At 40.0% G+C, this 26,422-nt stretch overlaps 1 protein-coding gene across 2 annotated transcripts in view; it reads left to right on the top strand.

The window, feature by feature from the left end:
- The first annotated feature begins 10,114 nt into the window (after positions 1-10,114).
- Positions 10,115-26,422, top strand: part of AGXT2 (alanine--glyoxylate aminotransferase 2) — a 37,775-nt gene continuing 21,467 nt past the window's right edge. Inside the window, exons 1-7 of one of the 2 annotated variants that reach the window (XM_037799372.1) lie at positions 10,115-10,342; positions 15,231-15,316; positions 17,371-17,555; positions 20,793-20,916; positions 22,186-22,280; positions 23,451-23,544; positions 24,187-24,280. In XM_037799372.1, coding sequence (XP_037655300.1) covers positions 10,264-10,342; positions 15,231-15,316; positions 17,371-17,555; positions 20,793-20,916; positions 22,186-22,280; positions 23,451-23,544; positions 24,187-24,280 — 757 coding nt within the window. In that variant the 5' untranslated portion in view covers positions 10,115-10,263. Of the gene's footprint in view, positions 10,343-15,227; positions 15,317-17,370; positions 17,556-20,792; positions 20,917-22,185; positions 22,281-23,450; positions 23,545-24,186; positions 24,281-26,422 lie in introns of both variants that reach the window. The other variant, XM_037799371.1, reaches the window with a different exon arrangement.

The raw sequence follows: 26,422 nt of genomic DNA, 5'->3' as shown, positions 1-26,422 counted from the left end.
GAAGCCAGGGTGGGAGTGGGGATGACTGTAGGAAATAGGGTCATTGAAAAGTCCCCGATAAGGCATTTGGAGCGTAGTCTGAGAGTCTGCCCTCACGGACCTTCCTGTGCGGAATATGGGAAGTGGGTTCCCACTGCCTTTACCGCCCAGAGTTCCACCAAACCGTCCAGGTGAGATTGGATGTGTTCTTGACATTGTAAAATGAATTGTACTTTGGAGGTTCCTACACCTAAATTAGAATGCTTTTATCTACAACAACCTCCCCCACCATCACCCCATCCCACCCCTCCTCTCAACCCACTGCCCATGCAGATGCTAAGCATTTTCCACTTGTTATGCTCAGGTTCGCAGTATAACTTATGCTTACAAAGGGACTTGAAGCACAGATACTTTTATGAATGAGATTTAAAAAATTTTCAAGAAAAAGCTAAAGGACGTCAGTCAAAATAACAGGTGTATTGGTTGGCAAGCACTGGTATAAGATAAAAGAGCTCAGGAATTTTTCTTACTATATTTATAAATGTGTTTGAAAGAAATTGTAAAGGCCACAGGTACATTTTTAAGGTGACACATTCACTGCATTTAAATTATTAAAATTTACAAGGTGAGCTTAAATGACATTTGCCAATAGCTTTACCTACATCATCAATATTGATATTGTTACTGAGCTTTGTAACTTCATGATGCATTTTTCAATCCTTTTTCAGAGCAACTGCTTTACTAATGGTAGCAATGCTTAGTTTAAATCGACATAATAAATTATTTCCTGAGCAATGATATTTGGAGGGTCTTTATATATATATATATATATACACATAATATGTATGAAACCTATATTGCATGAAATAGGTTACGTCAAGACTCAAGTTTTTCTTCATTTAAATGAACTTTATTAGAACACATTTTTTAAAAGAAGAACAAAATGACATTCTAAGCCTCTCTTGAAACAAAATAAACAGACCCATGCTAAAATATTTATCTTAGGACACTTATCCAAGGAATTTTTTTCAGGTACGTATTTTTGTGCACATCTTTCAACAACTTCTTTGATTTTGTTTTCTCATTAATTTGAAATGAAAACTTACATCTTGCTTCCAACTCAGATAAACCCTACATCTTCTCTCTCCACTGTCCTCATGGTCCCCCAGTCTTTATCCTTTTGCCAGATCCGAGCCTTAAAGATGCAAACATACTTGGAAGCACCTCTCATTTCCTTTGGTATTCTCCTGGGAATAACCAAGAATCATCAAAAGGGGACTTTCCAAATCTGAGATTCAATGACGTTTCTCACATGAAGTTTAAACCACCAGTCTCAGTGACAAAAAAAATCATGTTTTCTTTTGTTTACTTCTTCCTACCAAGAGTTATCCTATGTCATCATTTAAAACCCCAGCTATGATTTAATCTTTCACTTATCTTTTATTTATTGTGTAAAATATTTCATGCACACTTGAGAGTGATATATTTGTTTCCCAGAGTTGCTATCACAAATACCACAAACTGGTTTTGGCTTAAACAGGGGGAACTTATTGGCTCATGCTTTTGAGACTAGAAGACCAAAATCTAGATATCAGCAAGGCTTACTTTTTCCCTGAAGCTAACATTCTGGTGCTGGCTGGAGCAGTCCTTGAGATTCCTTGGCTTTTCCTGTCACATGGCAATGTCCTCTCCTTTCTGGTTTCTGTGACTACCAGGTCCTCTTTATAAAGCCTCCAGTAATCCTGATTAGCATGCATCCTCATTAAGTTGGATCACTCTTCATCTAAGCATAACATCTTCAAGAGGTCTTATTTACAATAGGTTCACACCTACAGGAATGCAGATTAAATTTAAGAGCATGTTTTTTTCTGAGTACATAATTCAATCTACCACAAACAACATAACAAAGACCTATCAACCAACACCAAATTTCACATATATTAACATTTTGCTTTATTTGTCCCATACCTTTCCTTTTCATTTTAAAGAAAGGAAACATCACAGATGTGCTAATCTACATCCCTCTCCAGTGGTAACCACAGTCCTGCAGTTGTATATCCTTCCTTGTCTCATATCAAAAAAATGCATTTCTGTCATACTTTTGTAACTATAAGTAATATATTCAATTATTTTGGGGTGTTTATGAATGTGAAATGGTAATAGCATGTATCATCATGCACCTTGATTATTTTTCATTCAGTATTGGGTTTTGAGAGACAAATAGCTCCAGTTCATTGGTTCAATCTGCTGCATTCAGTTGTATAGCTACGTGCACACATATAAATACAATTTTATTAATTCTCCTATTGATCATTTTTAATTGCAACTATTACAAATTATTCTGCAACAAACACTCCTGCATAATTCTTACTCTGAATATGTGCAAAAGCTTCTCCAGGATATACACCTAGAGGTGGAATTGTTGGATCATATGGAATGTATATCTTAGCATTTCCTAGATATTGACAAATTGCTCCCCAAAGTAGTTGTCCCAGTATATACCCCTGCCATCAGTGTAGGAGTTTCCATTTTCCCCCACCTTCATCATTAACTGGTGTCTTACTTTGCCAGGGCTGCTATAACAAATACCATACACTGGTTTGGCTTAAACAACAGGAATTTATGACCTTAGAGTTTTGGAGCCTATAAGTCCAACATCAAGGTATTATTAGCAGGTCATATATTGTCTGAAATCTGTAGCATTATGACGGTGCCTCAATCTCTGCCTTCATCACCTCGTGATCTCACTCTCCTTCTCTGGCTTCTACTGACTAACCATGTCCATAAGGACTCTGGTTATATGGATTAAGGCCCACCCTGATTCAACTTGGCCTCATCTAAAGAGGGTCTTCAAAGATCCTATTCACAAATGAGTTCATAGCCATAGCACCAGGATTTAGGGCTTGAGCATGTCTTTGTGGAGGACATGATTCAATAGCCCACACCTAGCATTGTCAGATGTTTTAATTTTTGACAACCTGATGAGCATAAAATGATATACTGTTGTTCTTTTAATATTAATTTCCCTGATGAATATACTCTTTATCTGAATAATTCATCTTTTGCCTGCACATTTTTTATGCAATCTTTGCTATCTTCAAGTTTCTACATATGCCTTGTCTTAGTCTGGGCTTCTATTTTGGTTCATTGGTCTATTTATTTTATCTATCCCTATGCCCCACTATTTATTACCATAGTTTTACCCAAAGTCTTGCTATCTGGAAAACTAATCTCCACATCTCTATACCCTTCTTTAAAATTATTCTGGCTATTCCTGGCCACTTATTCATCATACAAATTTTGAAATAAGCCCTATTAAGTTTCCTAAAAACACTTTTTTGGAATTACATTGCTGTGCATTGACTTTATGTATTAATTCTAAGAAAATTCACATTTTTATAACATTGTGTCTTCCTAATCATGAAATGGTGTAACCCTTCATTTACTTTGGCCTTCAGAAAGGCTTTATACTATTCTTCATAAATGTCTGCATGTGTTTTGCTAGAGTTATTCCCAGATACCTTGCCATTTTTGTTGCTAATATAAATCATGTTTTTTTAAAAATTATTCCATTTTAAGTGGTTATTGCTGGTATATAGAAATGTTGCTGATTTTGATTTAAAATTTTCCAAAGTTTATAATCACTCTATACCCTCCAAGAAACACTTCCTCCATCTCTGCTCCCCACCTCCATCTTCTGGTAACCCCTAATCTACTTTCTATCTCTACAAATTTGCTATTTCTTGATATTTCATGTAAGCAAAATCATGCAGTATTTGTCCTTATGTGCCTTTCTTTTTCACTCAGCATGTTTTCAAGGTTCATCCATGTTGCACCATGTTTCAAAACTTCATTCCTTCTTATGGCCAAATAACATTCCATTGTATGTACATACCATGTTTTGTTTATCCATTCATCTGTGGATGGGCACATGAGTTTTTTCTACCTTTTAGCTATTGTGAATAAGGCATCTATGGACTTTGGTGTATAAGTAACTTTTTGAGTCCCTGTTTTCAATTTCTTTGGGTATATATCTAGGAGTGAAATTGATGGGTCATATGGTAATTCTGTTTTTAAACTTTTGAGGACTCTCCATACTGCTTTTCACAGTGGCTGCTCAATTTTGCATTTCCACCAACAATGCACAAGAGTTCTATCACTGATTTTTTAACATTAATCTTGCATCCTGTAGCCTTATTAATTATTATTTCTTGTAATTTGTAGGTTTTCTTGGATTTTCCATTTTTACCAGTCATGTCATCAGAAAGTAACAACTTTGTTTCTTCTTTCCAGTTTCACCTCATATTTCTTTCTCTTGGTCTATTTCTTGGGGTAGGACTTCCAGTACTGAATAGAAGCAGAGTAGTGGACATTCTTCCTTGTTCCTGACTTTAACTAGAATGCTTCCTGTAGGTTTTTGCAGATATCCTTAGTTATGTTAAGGAAATTCTTTTCTATTTCTAGTTTGCTAAAAAATTTTTAACTCAACGTGGTGTTAAAAGTTCTCAAAACATTTTCTACATCCACTAGTATGATCATGTGGCTTTTTTCTGTTAATCAGTTAATATGTAAATTATTAAGGTGAATTACTTGTACTTTGTTGTTAAATTAGCTTTACCTTCCTGGGATAAACCCTACTTGTCCATGATGTATTTTTGCGAACTTTGCTAGATGCAGTTTGCTAAAATTTTATCTAAGACTTTTGCATTTGTGAGCTATATCTCTTTTGCTGCTTAAGACATTCTGAGGTGATTTCAAGTTAAAATCTTCTATGATTATGGAAATATCTATTTCTCATTCTAATTTCTCAATTTTTGCTTTATATATTCTGAGGCTATATTATTTGGTATATGTAGATTTAAATATTCAATCTTCCTGATGAATTATCCCTTTCATAATTAAACAATGATCCCCTTTATTCCTAATGATTCTCTTTTCCTTAAAATCTATTTTTTTATGACACTAATATTGCTATACTAGTTTTCTTTTGGGTGTGAATTACCTGGTACATCTCTTTCCTTCCTTTACTTTCAGTTTTCTGTGTTATGTTTTAAATGTGTATCATAAACAGCACATAGTTAGATTTTGCTTTCTCACTATATTGAGAACGTTTTTCTTTAGGTGATAAGTCATTTAGTTCTCTTTTTCTCATCTGATGCACCCTTCCTTCATTTCCCTGTTGCGATCTGAATTATTTAAATCAGCCAAATCTGTAATAATTATTGTAAGAACAGTATATAATTAAAAATTTTGATCAGGTAATTCAGTGTACCCAAAGGTCCCAAATTCAGAGCAGCCTAAAGTGCAAATCCTCTCCCCAACACAAGAACAACTCAGATCATAGTGAACCAGATTCTAAAGAATATTTTGTTTATATCTCATCCTGCTGTAGTTGGAAAACACAATTTTGCTTTGGTTATGAAGTTCAAGGGAATGAACAATTGGAGAAGTGCAACTTGCAGGAAAGGGACCGTTGCTCAAAAATGTTTTTGCCGTTGGGATTTTCCAGTCCTCCTACAAATCACGCCTGGCTAAATTAGTGCCAGTCATTCATTTTTACTTAATGAGCACTGTGTGTGTGGTGCGGTGCCAGGGTACATACAGTGATCCATACGGATGTGCTCCCTACCCTCCTGGGGAGTACAGTCTAATGGGGAAAGCTGAGATAACCCATGTGTCCCCAAGTCTCATCAAAAAAATAATAATTCCAATAATTCCAGATGAGCCTTTGTAAAAAGATTCTTTCCTGAGAAGTAAATGAATGGACTTTGACTTGACACCATCTTTCAAGAAAATCAATACTGTGGGAAACTCTAACGGCTACAGAATCTGAACCACATCTCCAGTTGGAACACCCTGCTCCCTCTACCTTTCATAGTCTATTCACTGTGAAAAGAAATATCTGTAAAAAAGAGGTTTCATGTAAATCGATCTAAAACCCTCCAAAAATATTTCCCCTTCCTTCAATTGCATGACTCCTAAATGAGTTAGCAAAGGGAAAGGAAAACACTTTGGAAAAGCTGTTATTTATCTTCAGTGACTCTAACTGGACCTTCCTCTGTTATTGGCAGAAGGCCTAAGGGCAAAGAGCAAAGCTCAGTTACTCTCAGACTTAACCGATAAATCATTAGTGAGCCTGGGTGCAACAGACCTCCCCGGTAATCATTAACGTGACAGCAGAATTTCCAAGTTTCCCCACTTTCCAAATATTTTTTAAGGGAGAAATCACAATGTTTCCCTACCTGATGAAATATATTCTGTACCTTCAAAGTAACTCGTTGTCTGGGAGATAAAGCAGTCAGGAGATGGCAAGAGACTCATGGCCAGCCCCTCTTTCTCCACTATTTACAAGTCATGTAAACTGAGTCAGTGTCTCGTCTTCTCTGGCCTTGTGTAAAATGGAGATAATTACACCTGATCTACCTGAAGGTGAGAGAAGGGTAAGACCCATAACAGATGTCTCTTAAAGTCCACTGAAACTTGGAAACAATATCTGTTTAATAGGAATTTTATCTGTGAACCTAAGGTAAGACCTTGGGTTGACATTTCAAATGACTCTTAGACTGAGGATGAAGATTTCAAGGGAACTAAGTTTCTTCCTCAACCCAGCTCTTAGTGGCAACATGGTAATTGTACAGAGGGTAAAAGAACCAGCATCTTGGAAAACAATTTTGTGCAATGCTAGTTGAATTATAAATTGATGCCATCTTACCATAGTGCATTTAAAACATATATACATTTTGATCCAGAAATTCCATTTCAAAGAATTTATCCAAAGAAAAAAATAATCCGACAAACACACAAAAGTCTGTGTCCTAGGATATTGGAGAAAATCCAGATGTTCACAATAGGGACAAATTCAATAAAATATATGGAGACTTCTGGTTTCAGCTATGACATGTAAAGAGGTTAGAAGGTGCCACACGCATCCTTACAACAAGAAAAATCTGGAAAAACTGAAAATCAATGACTTTCTTTGAACCCATCAGAGAAGTGAGGTTGTAGAGCAAATGACCACACTGAAATCTGGAGAGATACGAGAATACAGAGGGTCAAAACTAACTAGAGCAGAAGACTCTGGAGCCATAACTTAAAGGAACACTTGAATGGTCATTTTGGTGAATTGCTGGAGTGTGGATTAACAGGAGAGTGAAATCCTGGGAGCCACAGCCTTAGGAGAACCCCTGAACTTTAATGGAATTTGTCTACGAGAACCACACTAGGTTCTCACTGTAAAGATCCAAGAAAGATCCCATTCTGGCCCTGACAGGAAGAGGGGAAGAATAATCATTATGAAATATGTCCAGAACCTTCTCTATAACAAATGCATATTCTGCAGGGGAATGCCATTGCCAGAGCCTTCTCTCAGCTTAGGAAAGGGCTTTCCTCCCATTCCAGTTGCCTCTAGACCTCCTGTCTCACCTAAGGGGGAAGAAACAAAAAAAGAATTCAGTCAACAGGGGTAAGGGCTTCAGGGTAATAGATTAGGAACACTGCAACCAGGGAAGGGAGGAGGGAGGAGGGATTTAAATAAAAATAATTAATAATAATAATAAAAGTAACAATAATATAAAATAATTAAATAAAATAATAATAATAAATACTATTACTAATAATATACCACTGGAGAAACACTTGCGAGGGCCCCGTCTGGAGACGCAAGCTCACTAAAAGACTGAGATTTATCATAAAATTATACAGCTCAAGTATAGCTGAAAGAGGGCCAGGTTCCACCTCTATTTAAGGAGGAGCTCTTAGGAAAAGCCAAGGACAACAGGGGAGACAAAAACAAGAACATGAGAAGAATCTGAAGCCTCTGGCACCTACAGAGACAGCAAACATTAAACACATCCCAACTCCTAACCATATAAACATAAAACCTCACGCTAAAGGCCTGTTTACCTCAGTTCCTATTACCCAGTACATCATTTCCAGCTTTCATCAAAAAATTGCAAGACATGCTAAAAAGCTAGAAAAAACACAGGCTGAAGAGACAAAGTAAACATCATAACTAGACTCAGATATGGCACAGATGTTGGAGTTATTAGACCGAGAATTTAAAATAACTATAATTCTCTGATGGAAAAAGTAGACAAAATGCAGGAACAGAAGGGTAATGTAAGCAGAGAGATGGAAACTCCAAGAAAGAATCAAATGAAAATGCTAGAAATCAAAAACACTCTAATAAAAATGAAGACCGCCTTGGATGGAATCAACAGTAGATTGTGCACAGCTGAGGGAAAAATCAGTGCGCTTACAGAAAGGTCAATAGAAACTTCCTAAAATGAAATACAAAGCGAAAAAAGAGTGTGGGGAAAAACTGCCAAGAACTGTGAGGCAATTTCAAAAAGTGTAATATACTTGTAACTGGAATACAAGAAGGAGAAGAAAGAAAGAACAGAAGAAATATTTGAAGTAATGGCAAAAAAACATTTCAAAATTAAATGAAGATGATGGAACATTACAAAAGAATTAGAAAAGATGAACTTAGATCTATATCTGTGCATGAAAAGCTATATGTTTGGCATGAAAAGCTATATTATTGACTGTAGACTTTATGAAATGGCAGGCATATGTAGAGAAACATTTGTGGGAGAGTATTTACCAAAATATAATGATGCAATTTAGAGTGATTTTTATTTCTTCGTGCTTTTCTAGACTTGAGTTTATTTGTTTTTAGCAAAAAAATATATATATATATTGTTATGAGATCTTTTTCATTTTAAATAAAGATACTTCCCATCCAGATGTTATTCAAAAGACACTTTCTGCTTCCCCATACTAGGCAGCCCCTGACGTTGTTGGGTCCCTTTCACCATAACAATCTCTAACCTTAATGTCCAAGAAAGACCTCAGGACAGGAAGACTGTGGTAGTCACAGAGGCAAAACTGCTCACAGCCAGAGGAGCTGAAGAACGTACGGCCGACTTCAGGAAGGCCCCATCTCCTCCACTCACTCCAGCTGTGTTCCCTCCAAGGACAGGTGGGTCCTCCCTGACAGAGCTAGATCACTCCACAGCAGTTGACCAGCCAGAGCACAGTGGGCTCCTTACATACAGCCCCCAAAGCAGAATGGGCTGGGAGCCAGGACCCCACAAAAAAGGGACAATTTACCTAGAAGTTAAAACATTTTCTGTGCTTCCCTAGACCCCTCGCCTCCTGAGGGCGTGTTTGGGGAAGAGGCTGTTTTCTGGGGTGTAAGTGGGGGATGTGACCAAGTCAGTTCTCCTCAGTGCAGGTCAAATGCAAGATGAAAAGTGTCCACCCCAGCCCTACTCTCTTGTCACTGGCAGCCAGAACACCTTGACGACTCCTCTGCAGAAGTAGGAAACCTGGAAGAGATGTCTACAGAGCAACCCAAATAGATCTTAAGAAACATGGCTCTAAGTGGAAAAAAAGACACATATTACACATATTTACATATATAAAAATTTACACATTTTTCAAAAACACATACAACAAAAGGATACATACTAAACACACTAAATACTTTGCTTATGGCGATTGGAAGTAGGGGGAGGCAGGAGTGGCAAATGGGAATTTAAGAAATTTAAAATACAATAAAAATAAAGCACACTAACTCCTCTGCTCTCAGCCTCTTGCCTCATTCAGATACCTGAGGGATCTACACTGTCCAGAGCTGACCTACATATGGACTTCAGCGGTGCAGGGATCTCCTTCTGTTTGTTCTTTATATTACATTTTGTAAGCTCCCTTCCTCATGGTTCCCTCTTCTTTTTCTCTCTCTAAGAGCTCCCCAATGATAATTTCTTTATTCATTCATTTCATGCATATCCTTCTTCTCTCTCCCTTATTCACAACCCCTCATTTCTCAATCTCTGACCCTTCAACCATTTCCTGGTCCTTCCCCCACATCCTTCACCACCCTCAGGTGGAGACGTGCTCAGGGTGATGAGCCCTGTCAGTGTTCCAGAAGACCTTCCCCTTCCGTCTCCCTCCTCTCTCTCCCTCCCTCCCTCTTATTTTCCCTCTTCCCCCACCCTTTGTCTCCCTCCCCCTCCCTCCCACGTTCCCCCTCCCTCCCCTTCCTCCCCCTCCTCTCTCTGTCTCCCTCTCTCTCTCTCCCTGTCTCTCCCTCTCCCTGTCTCTCCCTCTCTCTCCACCATTGCCACCCTTGAGCCCTGGGGTAGTCACCATCCAGGATTCCCCTCAAGAGCCTCCTCCCCCTCCGTCCTAATCTCAAAGTCCAGCCGGCCAGCCAGTGGGCAGTTGGAGCCCGGCTCAGACCTGCTTCCATGGGGGTTTGCTTCCTGACTGGGAGAGATGACTCTAGCCTGGAGACATTTACCGAGGGCTTTGTGCCTCCCTCCCGGGACCCCCAAGAGGTGCCCTAGCCTGAACCGTGAGTGGAAGCCCTGGGGTCTGGGTCAGCAGAGGGGAGGGGAAGGGCTGAGCGCTGGGGCCATTGCCTGGAATTCTGGAGTGTCAGATCCAGCTAGGGCCTTGGAGATGTGTCCTCACCCTGTCGGCTCCAATGCACCGCTTTCACGGCCCATATGTTGCAAAGCCTGTTTGTCCTGAAGTGAAATTCATGCATGACAAAACCTAGCTATCCACAATTTCGAAATAAGGACAGCACATCTTAGCTGTAATATAAAGAAGAAATAAAAGGAGAGCAATTCATAATAAAGTATTTATTTCAATATAGAGACCCTCAGAGATGATTACTTTAGAATACACAAAGCATCCTCACAAATTTCTAAAATGCCCCCTAGGAGGTGGCACCAACCCTTCAATTATTGACTAAGAAAGTGAGGCTCAGAGAAGCTTAGCAATTTAGGGTACCACCTAAGACAGAATGAGGCCCCGGGGCCCTTCTCTTCCAGCTGAGCTCTCGCCTCTCTCCAGCAGGAATAGAAAATGTGAGGAGACCTGGGGTAGCCTCTGAGATGGAGACATTGGTGGCTTTATGTATTATAGTCCATGTGCTTGTGGTTTTCACGTCTTGTGTTTACTAGAACCCAACTACCTCCTGCGAATCTCCTTGTGCAAACATGAGTGTAAGCAGCTGTCTGCATATTTAGGTGTCATCATGGGGCCTTGTGCCCCACAACGTACAGAGCTTTATCTTCATTTTTGCCTCATATTTCCTTTTCTCTCTCCTTCCCTCCTCTCATATTTGCTTTTATAATCTTTATATTTTTGGATAATTGCAATTCTTTGAAACTTAATACATGCCTGACACTTTAAACTTATTATCTCCTTCCATTTTTCACCAACTGGAGATTCAAAGCCAGGCCTTTCTGAGCCCAATGTCAGAGTGATTCCACCAGACCCTTTCTTTTTCCACCTTCCTTGTTCTCCTATTTTGTTTTCTTTTTCCTTGGCCATAGGCCTTTTGCCACATTATTTAACCCCATCATCTTCTAAGAAGGAGCTAAAATTATATCCAGTGCCTGATACTGAAAAAGGAGAAAAATACGTTGAAAGTACCAGTTCTTGACAAAACAAGAGAAAATGCCATTTACTCTTCCACCATCCCCTAGCATATCCCAAACTCTGAGGGTCATGGAGCCAGGCTGATGGTAATAGCAGATGACTTAGAAATTGCAGGTGACACTTGGTGCCTAGGGACTTTGATCAGCTCATTGAGGACTCCTTAATATAGTTCTACCAAGGAAACCATGGAGGAGAAGTTATATGGCAAACCCATGCTATATAGACTTGAATGTCACATTCTTCCCCTGGCCTTGTAAGACCTTCAGTGTTTCTATTTCTACTTTCTCACCTAATATACCAAGACATATAGAAACACAGTCATTAAACTGAGATTTCTTGAGCATGTGTTGTGTGCAAAATATACATTCAACCAACAAGGATTTGAGTACCTAATACGTGCCAGTAGCTGGACAGAGAACTGCAGTGACAAGGTAGGCCTCTTGCTTGCACCCGTCCCTGCAGTCCTCGCTGCAGCCTATGAAACTGATTTAACACATGCACGGGGCCAGGAGGTGACCTGTAGCTTGCTCCCAAGATTCCCAAGGAAGGACGGACCCTCAGCCTCCGAATCCAGCAGGGTGGTTGTATGAGAACATCAGGTGCTCCTGGCTCACTTAAGCAAAAGGGCATTTGTTGGAAGGTTCTGGAGATAGGGAGGAGACCTGAAAGAATCAACAGGAGGGTGAGCATTGGCCATGAGAAGCCGAAATAGGCCCAGCAGCAGGAACAGCAACTCCTGGTAGGAGCAGCCTGCTGAGCATGTCCTGGCTCTGAAGAGGCCTCCAACTGCTCCCTCCACTCAGATCAGATACTCAAGAATCCAAATGCTAAAGGGAGGACACCTCATCTCCCCATTCAGCCATCAGAGGTCTCACGCCCCCTGCTCCACTTGGCTGATGCAAAGTAGGTACCTGGTGCTATTACCTGGATGCTCAGACCACACCCAGTGTGGCAGAAGTTGATTCCACACAAGGAAACAGCCAAGATATAAAACCGGGTTTGGGGACTGGATGATGCCAAATAGCATCTGCAACATCCTGTAAACCATGGAACCGTTTGTAAAGGGGAAAGGACCTCCCCACAGGTCTGGGAGCAACATCAGCACAAGCTCTCCAGGGAGACGGGAGACATGAATAAAACCTCCCCAAACCAACAATTGCCCCTCACATACCAAGATCCCAAGACAGTGGCATCTCAGACCCTCAGCTCGGTGGGCACCCCTCAAAACTGCAAACGCAACATTCATTTAACTTGTCGTTGCCTCAGGCTCAAGGTAGAATGATAAAATCTTCCTTTCCTAACTCACAGGATGACCTAAGTATCAAATGAGATAACAAGTGTGACAATTTATTTTGTTACTTTATATGCTACACAGAAATAAGTCATAATTAGCATTTAACAAATCACCTTAATATTCCATGAGTTGGGTCCATTGTGTATTTCCAAAATTGTATAATCTTTTTTTATTTTAAAGACTAAGGAAGCCCTCTGTGTTGAAAGCTGGTTGTAGATGTTAGAAACATCTTTTTCATTCCAAAGAGAATTCCCCTAGAATTTTCAAATACCCACAAAAATTGATTTCTCTCACTTACTTTGCCCAATAGTTTTTTACTTTTTGATGCTACGAGTTTGGAGAAAGAAAACAAAGTTAAGATGACTTGTTGCAGTGGAATTGTGTCTTGAGAATTAGTCAACTGGAAAATTAAATCCAGTGACCCATTTGGCATTTATTTATGTAAGAGTGCTGGTTGATGTTTGAATTCCATTTTTAAATGTCTTGAGTTTCTCAGGTGAATTGAAATGGAAATTGGTGCATTGGACAAAATATGTTAGCTGTCATCATTGTTTAGCATCAATCCTAAAGGGGCATTGTCAGACTGTTTAAATTAATTAATTAATTAAATTCTATCCAGAAATAGAGCTGGGATTTACTAATCTAGATCTCAGTTATCCCATCCCCTTATCTCTGTTTTCCCTGCCCCATACACACACACACACACACACACACACACATGTCCACGCATACATGCACGCACAATTTCCAAGAACCCAAGAAAAGATTTATTAACCATCAATTCTCTCTTTTACCTCAAAACATAGGCTATTTTGAATAAAGAATGCAAGCGTTATCTGGATATTTAGATTTTAAGATTTTCTGGCAAATAACGAAAACTAAAGCACTCGGGTTCATTCATTCATTCACTCATTCATTCACCAAGTGTTTTATGAGTACCTATTATATAAGACATGACTATTTAAAATGTAGACTTTCCTTTTTCAAGTCTTACTCTCCAACTCTCCTCCCTCTCCCGCCCACTTTCAAATTTCCTGTAACCTTGGAGTCAAGGTTGCATATGGCCTCGTCAATGGGCAACTCCTATTTTGCAGAAAAGGAAAATGAGACTGAAAAAGTGAAGGGATTTTGAATTCTTAGAAACCCTCAGAATTTTTTTTTTCATCTCAGAGGAGTACCTAATGCAGAGAGACACAATGAAAAGCTTTTCAAAAAGTGAAATTCTCAGAAAGCTTGAGCTACCTTTTTGTGCGTGTCATTTCTATGCATGGATAGCCAAAAGCCACTTGCTTTAAAAATAAGAGCAAATTAATGTCATTAGTGATTATTTAGAGCAGAAAAGTGAATGGGAACTCTTTCAAAGAAAATACATTCAGAGCTGTTACTCTCCACTCTTTAAAAACACAATTGTTCACTATGTTTCTCAGGACTGTGACTTTATAGTCATACAAAACACCAAACTTTCATCCACACATTCAAACCTTCCTGCTGAATAAGAGACATCATTTTCCTTAGTTTTCTCCATCCATGAAATCTGGGGGTTAGACATGCCCGAATGAAGCTTTTATCTTGATATTTACCTCGAGGCTTCAAAATTAGGAACATTCTTTCCCAAGAGTTCTCCTAAGGTCTCTAAAGACCTTTTCCAGCTCTGATATTCTGTGATTGCATTACTCCACCCCACTGCTATGGAGAGGTCAAAATCTGTGCTGGAAGGGGAGGGTGATGGTGAGCAACGAATAAACAGGAAAGAGCTCTAGGCTGGGAGTAAGAAACTTGACGTTTTGTTCTTTTTCTGCAGCTAACTAACTTGGTGACCCTAAAAAAATTAATTTACCACTTTAGGCTGGTTTCTTCATACAGTGAGCATATTGATGCAAAAAAAAAAAAAAAAAAGCTAAGGTCTCTTCTGGCCCCAAATATTTTATGATTTCTCTGATTCAGCTTACCTCTTGTTTGCCACGATGTTGTGTTTTGGAGGGAGGTTTTGTCTTCCACATCTATTGGATGTAACGATGCCTAGCCCTTCTCATCCCCTGAAAAAAATAGTCAACAACCATTAATTCTACATTTATTGAGTGAAAACCAGGTGCCAAGCACTGTGTTAGGCACCGGAATTCAGAGCCTAGAAGGCATTTCTATTAACAAAGAGGATGTACTCCAGCAACACATGGCATTGTCAGAAGTTTTGTCAACTGACTAGAGAATTACAGTCAACAGAGTTTCCAAAGCTTGTGAGGGACTGTGGTGGGAGACACTATGAGTTCCCCCAACATATTCCTGGCCTGACCAGATTCCAGAGGAACTATCTTTTTGTCCCAGAAGTTTAGGTATTGAGACATCTCAGTTTTAAAATCCAAACCAAAGACTGTTTAACATGATTAAATAAATAAACAATATTGCCCAACGACCTTGAGTCAAGTGACTATAGGTGACTTTCACAAACAGACCTATGCAATGTTTAAATGAGGATCCTAACTCATTTCACTTTTAGTAGGTGTTTTCTGGACATCTGTAACCAAGCTTGGTCTTCACACAAAACCTAGAATGCCTCCTTGTGACTTCATACCAGAAAGATACCAGGTAATGTCCAGGGCTTAGGAAAATCCAAAAGAGGTGGTTCTTCTTAGGAGGTCCCAATTAATTGTTTCCTCAAAAAGGACCCACAAATGACCCTGCCTGCCATGAAGCTATCCTATCCTAGACACTCTGAAAACTCTAAGATCTCCTTCCTTTAAGTCATGGGGAGTGTCTGAACCCACTTATTCCATTTATGAACTGGGGTGCATGTGTGTGTGAGAGAGAGAGAGAGAGAAAGAAGAGAGAGAGAGGAGAGAGACACAGAGGAAGATAGAGGAAGAGACTATGCATGACAATTTTGATTGATTCATATGGCAATGCATGTTCTGAACCTCCACCAAAAAAAATATAAAGTTATCATTTTGTTCTCAGGCTAATAACATTAATGTTCTCCCCCCACCCTGCCCCCATCTCTCTCTCTCCAACCTCTTTATCCTACGTAATATTCATAAGTTAGAAATTGTGCAGTCAATATATAGGTCAGGAGAGAGCCACAAAGAAAAGAAGCATAGGAGAGATGTTTTACAATTAAAGACACAAACACCAGTACTTCATTTTTATGTTGTTTTCAAAAAAATACAACAACAATGCTTTATTAGGGAGGATTGTGGGGAGATGGTGGAATAGGGAGCTCCAAGACTCAGTCCTTCTACCAAAGCTGTTAAACAGGCAGGAACTGTCTGAAACAACTGTTTTGAATCTCTGAAGGCCAGAAGAACACTATGTAGCATCCAAGGAAGAGTAGGAGGAAGAGGCTGATAAATAGGGAAAAAGCACTAAATTGCCCCGTCTGCACAATGGCTACCAGCATGCATCCCTCACTGTCAGAACATGGTGTCGCTGGTTGCAGCCCCTGGCTAGCTCTCTGGTGATAAAAAGGGACATAAAAGTCCTCTTTCCAAAGAACAAGGGTGGGCATGGCCAATCACTAATCATGGTTTTTGATCAGTGAATTCAGATCGCTTGGGGCCTGGCTCTTAGGGAACCTATTGTTTCAACCAGTCCTGGACAAAGATAGTGCAGCCATTGTTTCAACCCTCCCTGGAGAGGGATGGTGGTATGGAGACCTCAAGACACCAGCTTCCTTAGGGCTGCAGGGGGTGGTTAATTGAAGTCATTGGGGAAACTCTTGGTGCCCTTCCTGGTCCCCTCCCCAGGGGACTTTGGAGCTGGTCTGTGCCCCATTTGTGAATTCCTGGCCCTGTTTTAGCTGGGAAATACTGACTTGGGAAAACCTTCTCCATCAAATCAGAATCCAGAGTATAGATTATCAGGGATAGGGTAGGGATAGGGAGGGAAGTTCCAGCTTAAAAATGTGAAGGGTTCCCATTTGGAATGATGGAAATGTTTTGGTAATGGATGGTGGTGATGGTAGCACAACATTGTGAATGCAATTAACAGCACTGATATATATATATCAGTATATATATATATGAATATGTTTACAAAAAGAAATGTTAGATTGTATATATGGCAACAGAATAAAATTTTTTTTAAAAAATATCCCTGGAACTCCACTACATGAACAGTGAACCCTAAGTTCAATGGACTTTAATTAATAGTACAATTATATAAATGTGCTACCATCAATTGTAGCAAAAGTTTCAGACCAATGCAAGGCTGGCAGCGGGATGGTGTATGGGAATCCTCTATTTTATTCATGATTGTTCTGTAAACCACAACTTCCCCAATAAAGAAAAAATGTTTTTATCAGTTCAGACATTTTACTTTCAAAGTCCATTTTCTTTTCATAGCTAAAGTCAACTCAAAGCAAGGGCTTTCCTTTAAGAGAGAGAAAATTTCAGCCTCCTTCTTCATGTCTGATCTAGAAAGGTTTTAAGGGGCATGAGTAATAATTTTACCTGCCTAAAAGGAACGACCTTAGATTCTCGTATGGAGGATGTTGTATAAATACATTATTTGTGAGTCTCTATAGGCAAGCAGCCCTGTGTTCAGTTCAAAAGAGAGACTGGGTAATGTTATATTGACCTGCTGTTGATCTCGTAAGAAGAGGCAGGGTAAGGAAAAGAAAGATTTGAAATTTTGTCTATCTACAGTCCCTTGCCTATAACCGTATCCTGGACATCCACAAGCAACATCTTTCTCCCATGGTGACAGCATATTTTCAGAAGCCCTTGCTGCTCCACCAAGGTCACATGGAGTGGCTATTTGATTCAGAGGGAAACAGATACCTGGATTTCTTTTCAGGGATTGTCACTGTCAGTGTCGGTCACTGCCACCCGTGAGTATCCTTAAAATTTGGGGGAATTTCACTCAGGAAGAATATTTGGGAAATGGACTAATGATTACATTAGTGATTCAGAAGCCTTGGTTCACTTAACCTGGATAAAAGTATTTCTTAAAGATTATTCCTGATATACTCACTGCTATTTCCTGGATAAAAACCTAACACTGCACTTTTTTTTCATTTTTTGACCATTCAAGATTTTGTAATTCTTGTTACACATGCAGAATGGCAGGTACCCTATGACTGGGGTGTTGCCGTGTGTTTCACCTCTCTAAACAGCCTTATAAAGAGATGAAAGCACTAAGAAAAAGGCAGAAAGGAAGGGGAAGGCAAGTGGTTCTCAGAGAAACACGGAAACAGGTGTGGAGGGGCAGGGTGGGGGAGAGTGGGAGAGTGGGAGGGTAGCTGATGAGAGATGAGAAATAACTTCTAGTTTGAAGAGCTTCTTGACCAACTCTGAGAAATGGATAATGAAATTAAAGAGGATAAGAGGAAGGCATAATCATAGCTGGAAATTTAGACTGGAAAGGTATGACTCAATTAATCTTGAGATTCTCTGCAGCCTTGATCATACAAATGCCCCCCCACCAGATCTTCCTGTGCTCCTTTTGGTTATAGTGCAAACATCTCATTTTAATGACTATTCTCTCTTGCATTTAATAATCTGGCCAATAAAACTCACTTTAAATGGAAAAAAATAAACCAGCACATCTAAAATAAATTGATTAGGTTTGGGCCTTTCCGTGCAAATAAGAAGCTTTCTTTAAGTTTTTCTTTAAGCTGCTGTCGGGAGGTGAGGTGTTAGTTGTACTTCTAGGCCCAGCCCTCATCTTCACCCCAATAGCTTTCCTCTTCCCCTACTGGTTTCAAGAGGCACTAGTTCCCCGCCAGGTTCTAAGAAGCATCCAAAATTAATTTCAGATGCAATTTGAACTATAGGACAAACACATGAAAAAAGTAAAGAAAATTGAGGAAGAAAAAAATTTTAAACAGTCTCATTAGTCCTCCCAATAAACCTGTGACATCATCCGTGTTAATCAGCCACTCTCATTGGCTTTCCTGACGTTTATGCTTCTCCTAATTGCCATCTGATCCTTCAGCTTTTTCCTGTGACCCTTAACTCTGGTGTCCTGGGATCTGTCCTTCACCATCTGCTGTTTACCCTTCCTTCCTCCCTTCTAATTTCCCCCCCATAGAATTTGTCCCACCCTCATCTTCCTAACCCTGATCACTTAGCTACCACAATTTTAGCAGCCTTACCTAAGCATCTCCAACCTTGGCCCCTCAACAAGCTACTGAAATAACTCTAGTAAAACCAGAGAGGGAATCAAGATGTCCCACATTTCCAACCACCTCCAACACAACCCCACCTGTGATACTATACCACAAGCTCAAATTCAACCCTCCCAAGACTAAATCCATCATCTTCTCCACAAAACCACTTCTATTCACATATCCATTTATTCAAGGAGCACATACGAACCACCTACTCTGCAGAAAGCCATCTGCTAGGAGCTGGGTAGCTAGAAAACCAGCTTTATTTCTCAATTAGTTCTGATTTTTCCCCAATATTCCAGGCAGGAACGTTGAAGTCATCTTTAGCTCTTCTCTGCTCTTCATTCCCTATAGCCAACATGATACAAAGATCCGGTTTGCCCTCCACTCAAATGCCTCTCCTATCATCCTCCCTCTCACCAGTTCCCACTAAGGCAGCTCTACAGGAGCTCCTGGCCTCCCACCCAGGGGAGACCACATACCCCCCAGCTGGTCTCACCATTATCCGTCTTCCCCCTCCATTCTACTCATCACATGCCTCTCAGATTTATGTTCCCAAACATTGCTTTTGTCAAGTGGCTCTTTTGTTTGTCCATTGATATTCTAGTGTTTTCTAAAATGAGTTCTGTGGGACACTAATCAGAGGAGAGGTTCAGGGGGAAAGGGTACTCTTTTAGTTTGCCAGGGCTGCTATAACAAACACCACACAACGGGTTGGCTTAACAACAGGAATTTATTGGCTCATGATTTTGAGGCTAGAAGATGTAAAAAAAAAAAAAAAAAAAAAAAAAATATTGGCAAGACTTGCTTTCTCCCGGAATTTATTCTATTCAGGTGCTGTCTGTTGAAAATGCTTAGGGTTCCTTGGCTTGTTTATATTCCCTACCTCCTATCACATGGCAATGTCCTCTCCTTTCTGGCTTCTGTGACTTCTGGGCTGTTTTTATAAGGCCTCCAGTAATCCTGATTAAAACCCACCCTACTTCAGTTGGCATCTTAACTAAACTAAAATCTTCAAAAAGTCCTGTTTACAATGGATTTACACCACAGGAACGCAGGTTAAGATTAAGAACATATCTATGTTGGAGTATGTAATTCAATCTACCATGGGTAACATAAGAAAATAAATATGCCCAAAACTTTAAACTATAGCTCCCTTTTAGGGAGAAACAGTGCACATTAGCCTATTAAGGGTACTAATGAATCTAACCGTAAAGAAATCTGTTTGATCTAGTATTTCTCAAAATTATTTAATCACTGAACTAATTTTTTTTTAGTGTGACAGATATAAATAACAAATAGAATTGGTGTTTAACAATAGCTTTAAGAATTTCTGTCCCTTAGATCAAGTTCAAATACCTCGGCCCATCTTTCAAGGCCTTCCTAGGCATGTCCCACACACTTATCTACACTTATTTCCTACTATCTCTCAACATGAGCCTGCTTATCCCGTAAGGTTGCCTGACCCTTCAAAGAATGTGGTTTCGTAGTTAGAAAATGTTTATCAGCACTGATCACTACTCAGTCCCAGACATTTGAAAAAAAATTGATCTTGCATACACTTGCATGAATAGCTCTCTAGTTCTTTAGAAGAATAAAAAGGGAAGACACCCTGGCTTACATCCAGTCATCTCTATTTTCCAAACTATTCAAAATGTACTTAATAAGAAAATGTATAGCTAGAAGATATTTCCTAAGGCCAACTCCCTCCTAGACCAAGAATTTCTTTTCTAAAATCCTTAACAGTCTTTAGTCTTCTTTGAACACTTGTCTTAAAGAATTCATTACCTTTTGAGGCAACACATTGCACTGTTGGACACCTCTGGTGGCTAGAGACGTTCTTTCTTGCATTGAATGAAATCTACCTCTTGAAACTCTTCGAGAAGTATCTGCATGTTTGTTTCAGTGGCCAGTGTGTGTGTTGGGAGGGGTAACTCTGCTCTCCTGTTTATCCAGCAAAGTAAATGCAGCGGCACAAAAGCAACTGGGCCGCCTCTGGCACACAAGTGCAGTCTTCTTCCATCCTCAAATCCATGAATACGCCGAGAAGCTTTCATCTCTTCTTCCGGAGCCTCTTAAGGTATGATACATCCAGATCAAAAGGACAGCAGTCTCAAGATCCCAGGCACAGGGGAGCTGCCATAGAAAGCAGGAATACAGACAGGGAATTCAATCTGTGCACTGAACAACTGTACTATTGAGCATTAGCCATATCTGAAAGCAATCGAGCAGAAGAAAGGAATTTATGACTTGCTGCTGAAACAAGCAGGACAGGGCCAGTGTTTACTTGCATCATCTTTCTCTGCCTCTCTTTGGCCACCCCTCACCACCACATCTTGGCAGAAATCTCTCACCAAGAGCCCCAGCCCTCTCGATGTTCTTTCCTACCATCCTCAAAAGGTTTTCCTCTCTTTGCTCCAGAGCCATTCTGCAAAGTTCTTTGCATTTTTTCTTTGACAAAGAGCTGAGCCATTTTCAATAAAATTAATAAATCATTCAGTCCATTTGGTCTAAGATACACTTAGATAGTTGTGCTAAATGAAGTATTTTTGTGCATCTGAAATGACTGAATTTCTAAACTAAATTGAGATGTTAAAATGTTAGCCAAGATTTTTCTCAAGGTGTTAAATGAGTTAATACATTCAAAGTGCTTAGAACAGTGCCCAGTACCTGGTGTTAGCTATTATCATTACCTTACCATTAAGCTAAGATGGAGAAACTTGGAATAGCTGTGGCCTAAGTTCAGCAGGGGGATAGTCATAGAAAGATGGAGACAAGGATGTCAGCAAAGGCACAAGTACATGTGTCCCAGTCCCAGATCCTGGCCATTCGAGGGGCCCATTGCTCTTCATTTTTTCCCAATCTTCTGGCCAACCTGAGGTGCATTTTGTGTTTGCTTTTTTAAAACATACAAATACACACAGGACTGCCAGGCTGGGACAGCCTCTGGGTTAGGGAAATTGCCTTGGTCCAAGCCTTGAGAATCAGGTGGTGTGGCTTAGTTCAGGAGCCAAGAGACCCAATCCACAGATCCAGTTGGCCACGAACCTCTGCACATCTCCCCAGGTGCTTTGCAGAGCATCAGATAAGGCCAATGAAAGCTCAGAATCTATCACAACTGTGACAATCTCTTAGCCATTTTTGTGTCTCCAGCACTTATTAGCCACTCAATAAAGGGCTGTAGAATTAATATAGTAATTAAATGATCAACTTCTAAGTAATCAAAGCTGATCTGAGGGGCACTCTCCTTAATAATCAGAGGCAGGGACACACGGCCTTGAGCAATTTTGAATTAATGGGATGATAAGGAAATACAGTATGAGGCCATGTGTCTTCCTTTTCCCTCCAGGTCATTTTCTTGACAAACAGCGGCTCAGAAGCCAATGACCTGGCCATGCTGATGGCCAGAGCTCACTCAAATAACACAGACATCATTTCTTTCAGGTAATCATACTTTGGGAAATTAAACTTCAGCCCCATTGACTTACCTTGATACTAAATGTGTGTCTTTAAATTATGGCATGGAGCGGGAGAGCTTTTCTAGGGGTATTTTTATGATTTTAGGTTTTAGGGCAGGATCAGCCAAATGAATTTTATGACTCAGGAACCTCATTCAAATTGGCCTGATCCGAGATAGACTGTCCCTGACTGGGGTCAGGAACAGCTTGGAGTCCTCCTATGGCATAGAGCCTCATGGGCAATCGAAGAGGAGATCTGTATTTGTCAAGGTTCTCCAGAGAAATCAACAGGGGAGAGAGAGAGAGATTGACTTACTACAAGGAATAAATCTTAAAATATGCATGCACTTATTACAGGTATAAAGAAACATTTGCTATCAAAGAAGTATGCCAATAAAGAATTGTGGTTGATGTTTTGTCTAAATAAACATCCCAAAATATGTGTCCAGATGTATATTGACCTATTCGAAGTAGTCATGCCGCTACCATGACTCAACACATGTTTGTGCCTCGTCCTTCAAGACATATATTCATTCTTTGAAATAGTCTTAGTAGTCCTAAATTCTCAGCATTTAAGGGTTTTGATTTGAGAAATTGTCAAATCTCATTTGAAGCCACGACCGGTAATTAGGATACTAAATATGACTATTTCAGGCTATAATTTTAAAAAACTGTGTATCTTATATGCCTATTAAGGTGGCTTAAAAGGCACTTATTTATGAGTTCCCAAAGATGTTGAGCAACAACTGTACCACAGGAACAAATATTTGGCTTTCCAAGGTGACGACTTTGAAGACTAATACTCATTGAAAATGTATAATTTCTGGTATGTTTGCAAAAAGATTAGTCTCATTACTTTAGAGGAATAAGATAGAATAGCTCCCAAGGACAGAGTTCTTGGCCAGATGATTGCCAAAAATTCCTTTCAGCATTTCAAATCTATGACACCTGTAAAAAAGATAAATGGTAAATTCACCTGACATGGGGTTAGAAGACTTCTTTAAAATCACTGGAATTGAATATTAATCGCATTCTATCTCCTCTCCATAGCCTTCATGGCCCCTTTTGTCCTACTCAGTGTTCTGTTGGCCATCGATCAAAGAGAAATGAACTTAACCTCCCACCCCACCCCACCCCCATTGTTTCCACTCTGCAGGGGAGCTTACCATGGGTGCAGTCCATACACACTGGGCTTGACCAATGTAGGGACATTCAAGATGGAACTCTCCAGTGGAGCAGGCTGCCAAGCAGTGAGTTTTGGGTTTTTGTGTCTTGTTTCTCTAAAGCCTGCTGGGTGTGCAGAAACGTTGATAAGATTCCCCTGGTATTAAAACTAGAAATTAATATAAAGCCTGGCATTAATCAGGAGTTCAATTTGACTTAATTAAATTGAAGCCATTTGGGAGATGTATTTCTTAGAAAGGCCTTGGATTTTTCTTTAATTTGTTTTACTTTTAAATAAAATCAAGTCAACTGGAAATAGGTGCATTGAAATTGGTTCTCAGAGTCTTGAATGCACAAAATTTCTGTAGAATCATCATTGTACTCCTCTTCCGTTCTGACTTGCCATACCCCTCCTTTCAGCATCAGAATCAGGTACCTAATTATTCTTATTCTTTCAAATGCCCTTACCCACCGAACGCTTGAGCAAGTTGTTTCCAGGCTAACACTGAGAGCAATTTCCTCTGTGGCATGCCCACATACCTGATTTCTAAGAAAAAGTTATCTCTTCAAAGCAGAATATCAGGTTTTCTTCTTAATTGGGTGAAAAGTGAGGGGGTAATCTCAATATCAAATTAAGAAGCCTCTTGCCTTGATTGATACCATATGCTCCCCCAAACTGGCTGTCTTGTGCTCCCGTTTTGCAAAACTCCTTCTTTTGTCATTTGCAGACAATGTGCCCAGATGTTTTCCGTGGCCCTTGGGGAGGAAGCCACTGCCGAGATTCTCCAGTGCAAACAGTTAGGAAATGCAGCTGTGCACCAGGTCCTGCTGGGCAGAGAGGGGGGGACCAAGTGGGCAGTCAGGAGGGGTAAGGAATTTGGAGGAAGGCTGAGCCATTCCCGAATGAACAATCAGAGCAATCACATTTGAAAAAAATGGGAAAAAGGAAAGAGGAGTCAAAGGAAACAAGATGAGAAATAAACAGCTCGTTGTTAGAACATTTCTCGGGCCTATTACCACTGTACCATCAGAGCACCCACCTGGCTGTGGAGGAAAAGCACGACATGCTAACAGAGCTAAGCTAAAAAACAGACTGTCGCCTGGTACTTAACTGAGAGGTAGCGTTTAATGCCATGCGATAACTCTGGTATTAGTTGCTCTGGTATTAATTTGAAAAGGAAACGAAGTTTGTGGAATTATTTACCAATCCACAATTGAAGAAGAGGAAAAGAAGGGAAAGGATACTTTCAGAAATCTCAAAACTCCAGTCAAGAAGTTCTCCAGGGACCCAGAGTGCCAGCCAAATTAAGAGCCTCTGTCAGAACAAGGCCTTTCCTGAAGGCTACTGACATCTCTTGCAAATGTTTTAAAGGCATTCTCACAAGGAAAACTTTATGAATCTCATTTTAACTGCATTCTTTACCTATTCTTAACGTGAGGGAGACGAAGTCTAGAAATAGCATTGGGTCTTTGTTAATCATCAAGTCCTGCCTTATATCTCTTATTACAAACAGGACCTTTTGAACAGCTATTCCTAAGTAGTTCTGAAGGAAAGAACTAAATGCTCCAGCCCAAACATCTTTAATAGAATAGTATGAGTCACCAGATAGAGAGGATGAATGCAAAATGGAAGTCTTAAAAATCAGCTTAGAAAGGAAGGAAATTCACAGTCATCTTAAAAGTTGAATTGGATAATGGCAGAACGGAGGTAGGAAGATGAAAGAAGGATCATTGGACTATGATCAAATGTCCTGGTCACAGAATTTAAAGCCAGAAGGAAGTTTAAAACTGTAATCCATGCCTTCCATTTTAAAGTGAGGAAACCAAGGCCACGCTAAGGAAACAGTATAATAGGATGTGATTCCTAGGTCTATTGACTGCAAAGCCAGTGCTCCCAATACTTACCACCACCCTCCCTCTCACGCATGTGCCATTAGGATGAACCCAGGCTGGGAAAAAAAAAAAATCCTCTTCTGCTGGCCAGTTCTGAGGAGGTACCTGAAGTCAAGTGATCTGGGTTTCACTCTCATCCCTGCCATTGTCCAGCCATGAGCAAAAGCATGATCTTTTGCTTCAGGTTTCTCTTTTGTAAAATGGAGATAGTTATACCTGCTTGGAGAGAAAGGCAGATAACAGAAATGCCAAGAAAAACCATATCTATGTATCATATCTGTATGGCATCGAGAACTAAAATTGGTTGGATGCACCTCACAGATCCCTGACTGACTGCAAACCCACTGGGCAGAAACTAGTACCCAATAGCACTTAAGAAATAGTCATTCCTCTCTCTGATCTCTTGGCTTTCTCCTCCTCTGAGGCCTTCTCCTGTGTCTCTTTAAGAAAACTTGAAGTTTACAGAACACCATGGTCATCCCCTCTAATGGCTGTAACAAGGCTATGACAGTAACAAGCAGACATTTCCACTTCTATGGACTGTTTTCTTTGGCATATGTGAAGTCATCTGTTTCCTTAACTCCTATCTTTAGGCGATAAGACAGACCTTCTATCTTTACGCAGAATTGGAATACAATTCCTCTATTGCTTTTAGGACCTGGAGAATGTTTGTTCTGTGCTGTAAGAAAAGTGCATTCATATATGTTTACAAACACATCTCAACAGGGAAGGTACTTTGGGTACAGAGAGTTCCAGTTCTCAGTTCCTCTGAGGATTGGTTCACTGTGTCTATTTGGGTGCCAAATCTTATAGGTTTTATTTCACCTCAGAATTATATCATCACTCCCAGCACAGGCTAGTAGTCCATTTTGTGGGCCTAATATAGATGTTTATGGGGTAGACTTCATTATCTCCCCACCCACCCACCCAGGATTTTTTGTTTCAGTAGATCATTCCAGGCCCTGAAGTTCAGATCTAATCCGTGATGAAATTTACCTCTCATCAACCACTGCCCCCACAATGTCCCAAACCTGGTACTTATCCTGTCACTCTTCTCCTTTTGGAAGGACA

The sequence above is a fragment of the Choloepus didactylus genome, chromosome 11 (genome assembly GCF_015220235.1).
Source record: "Choloepus didactylus isolate mChoDid1 chromosome 11, mChoDid1.pri, whole genome shotgun sequence".
NCBI lineage: Eukaryota > Metazoa > Chordata > Mammalia > Pilosa > Megalonychidae > Choloepus > Choloepus didactylus.
Note: the sequence above shows the minus strand (reverse complement) of the source record. Positions and strands in the feature narration are given on the sequence as shown.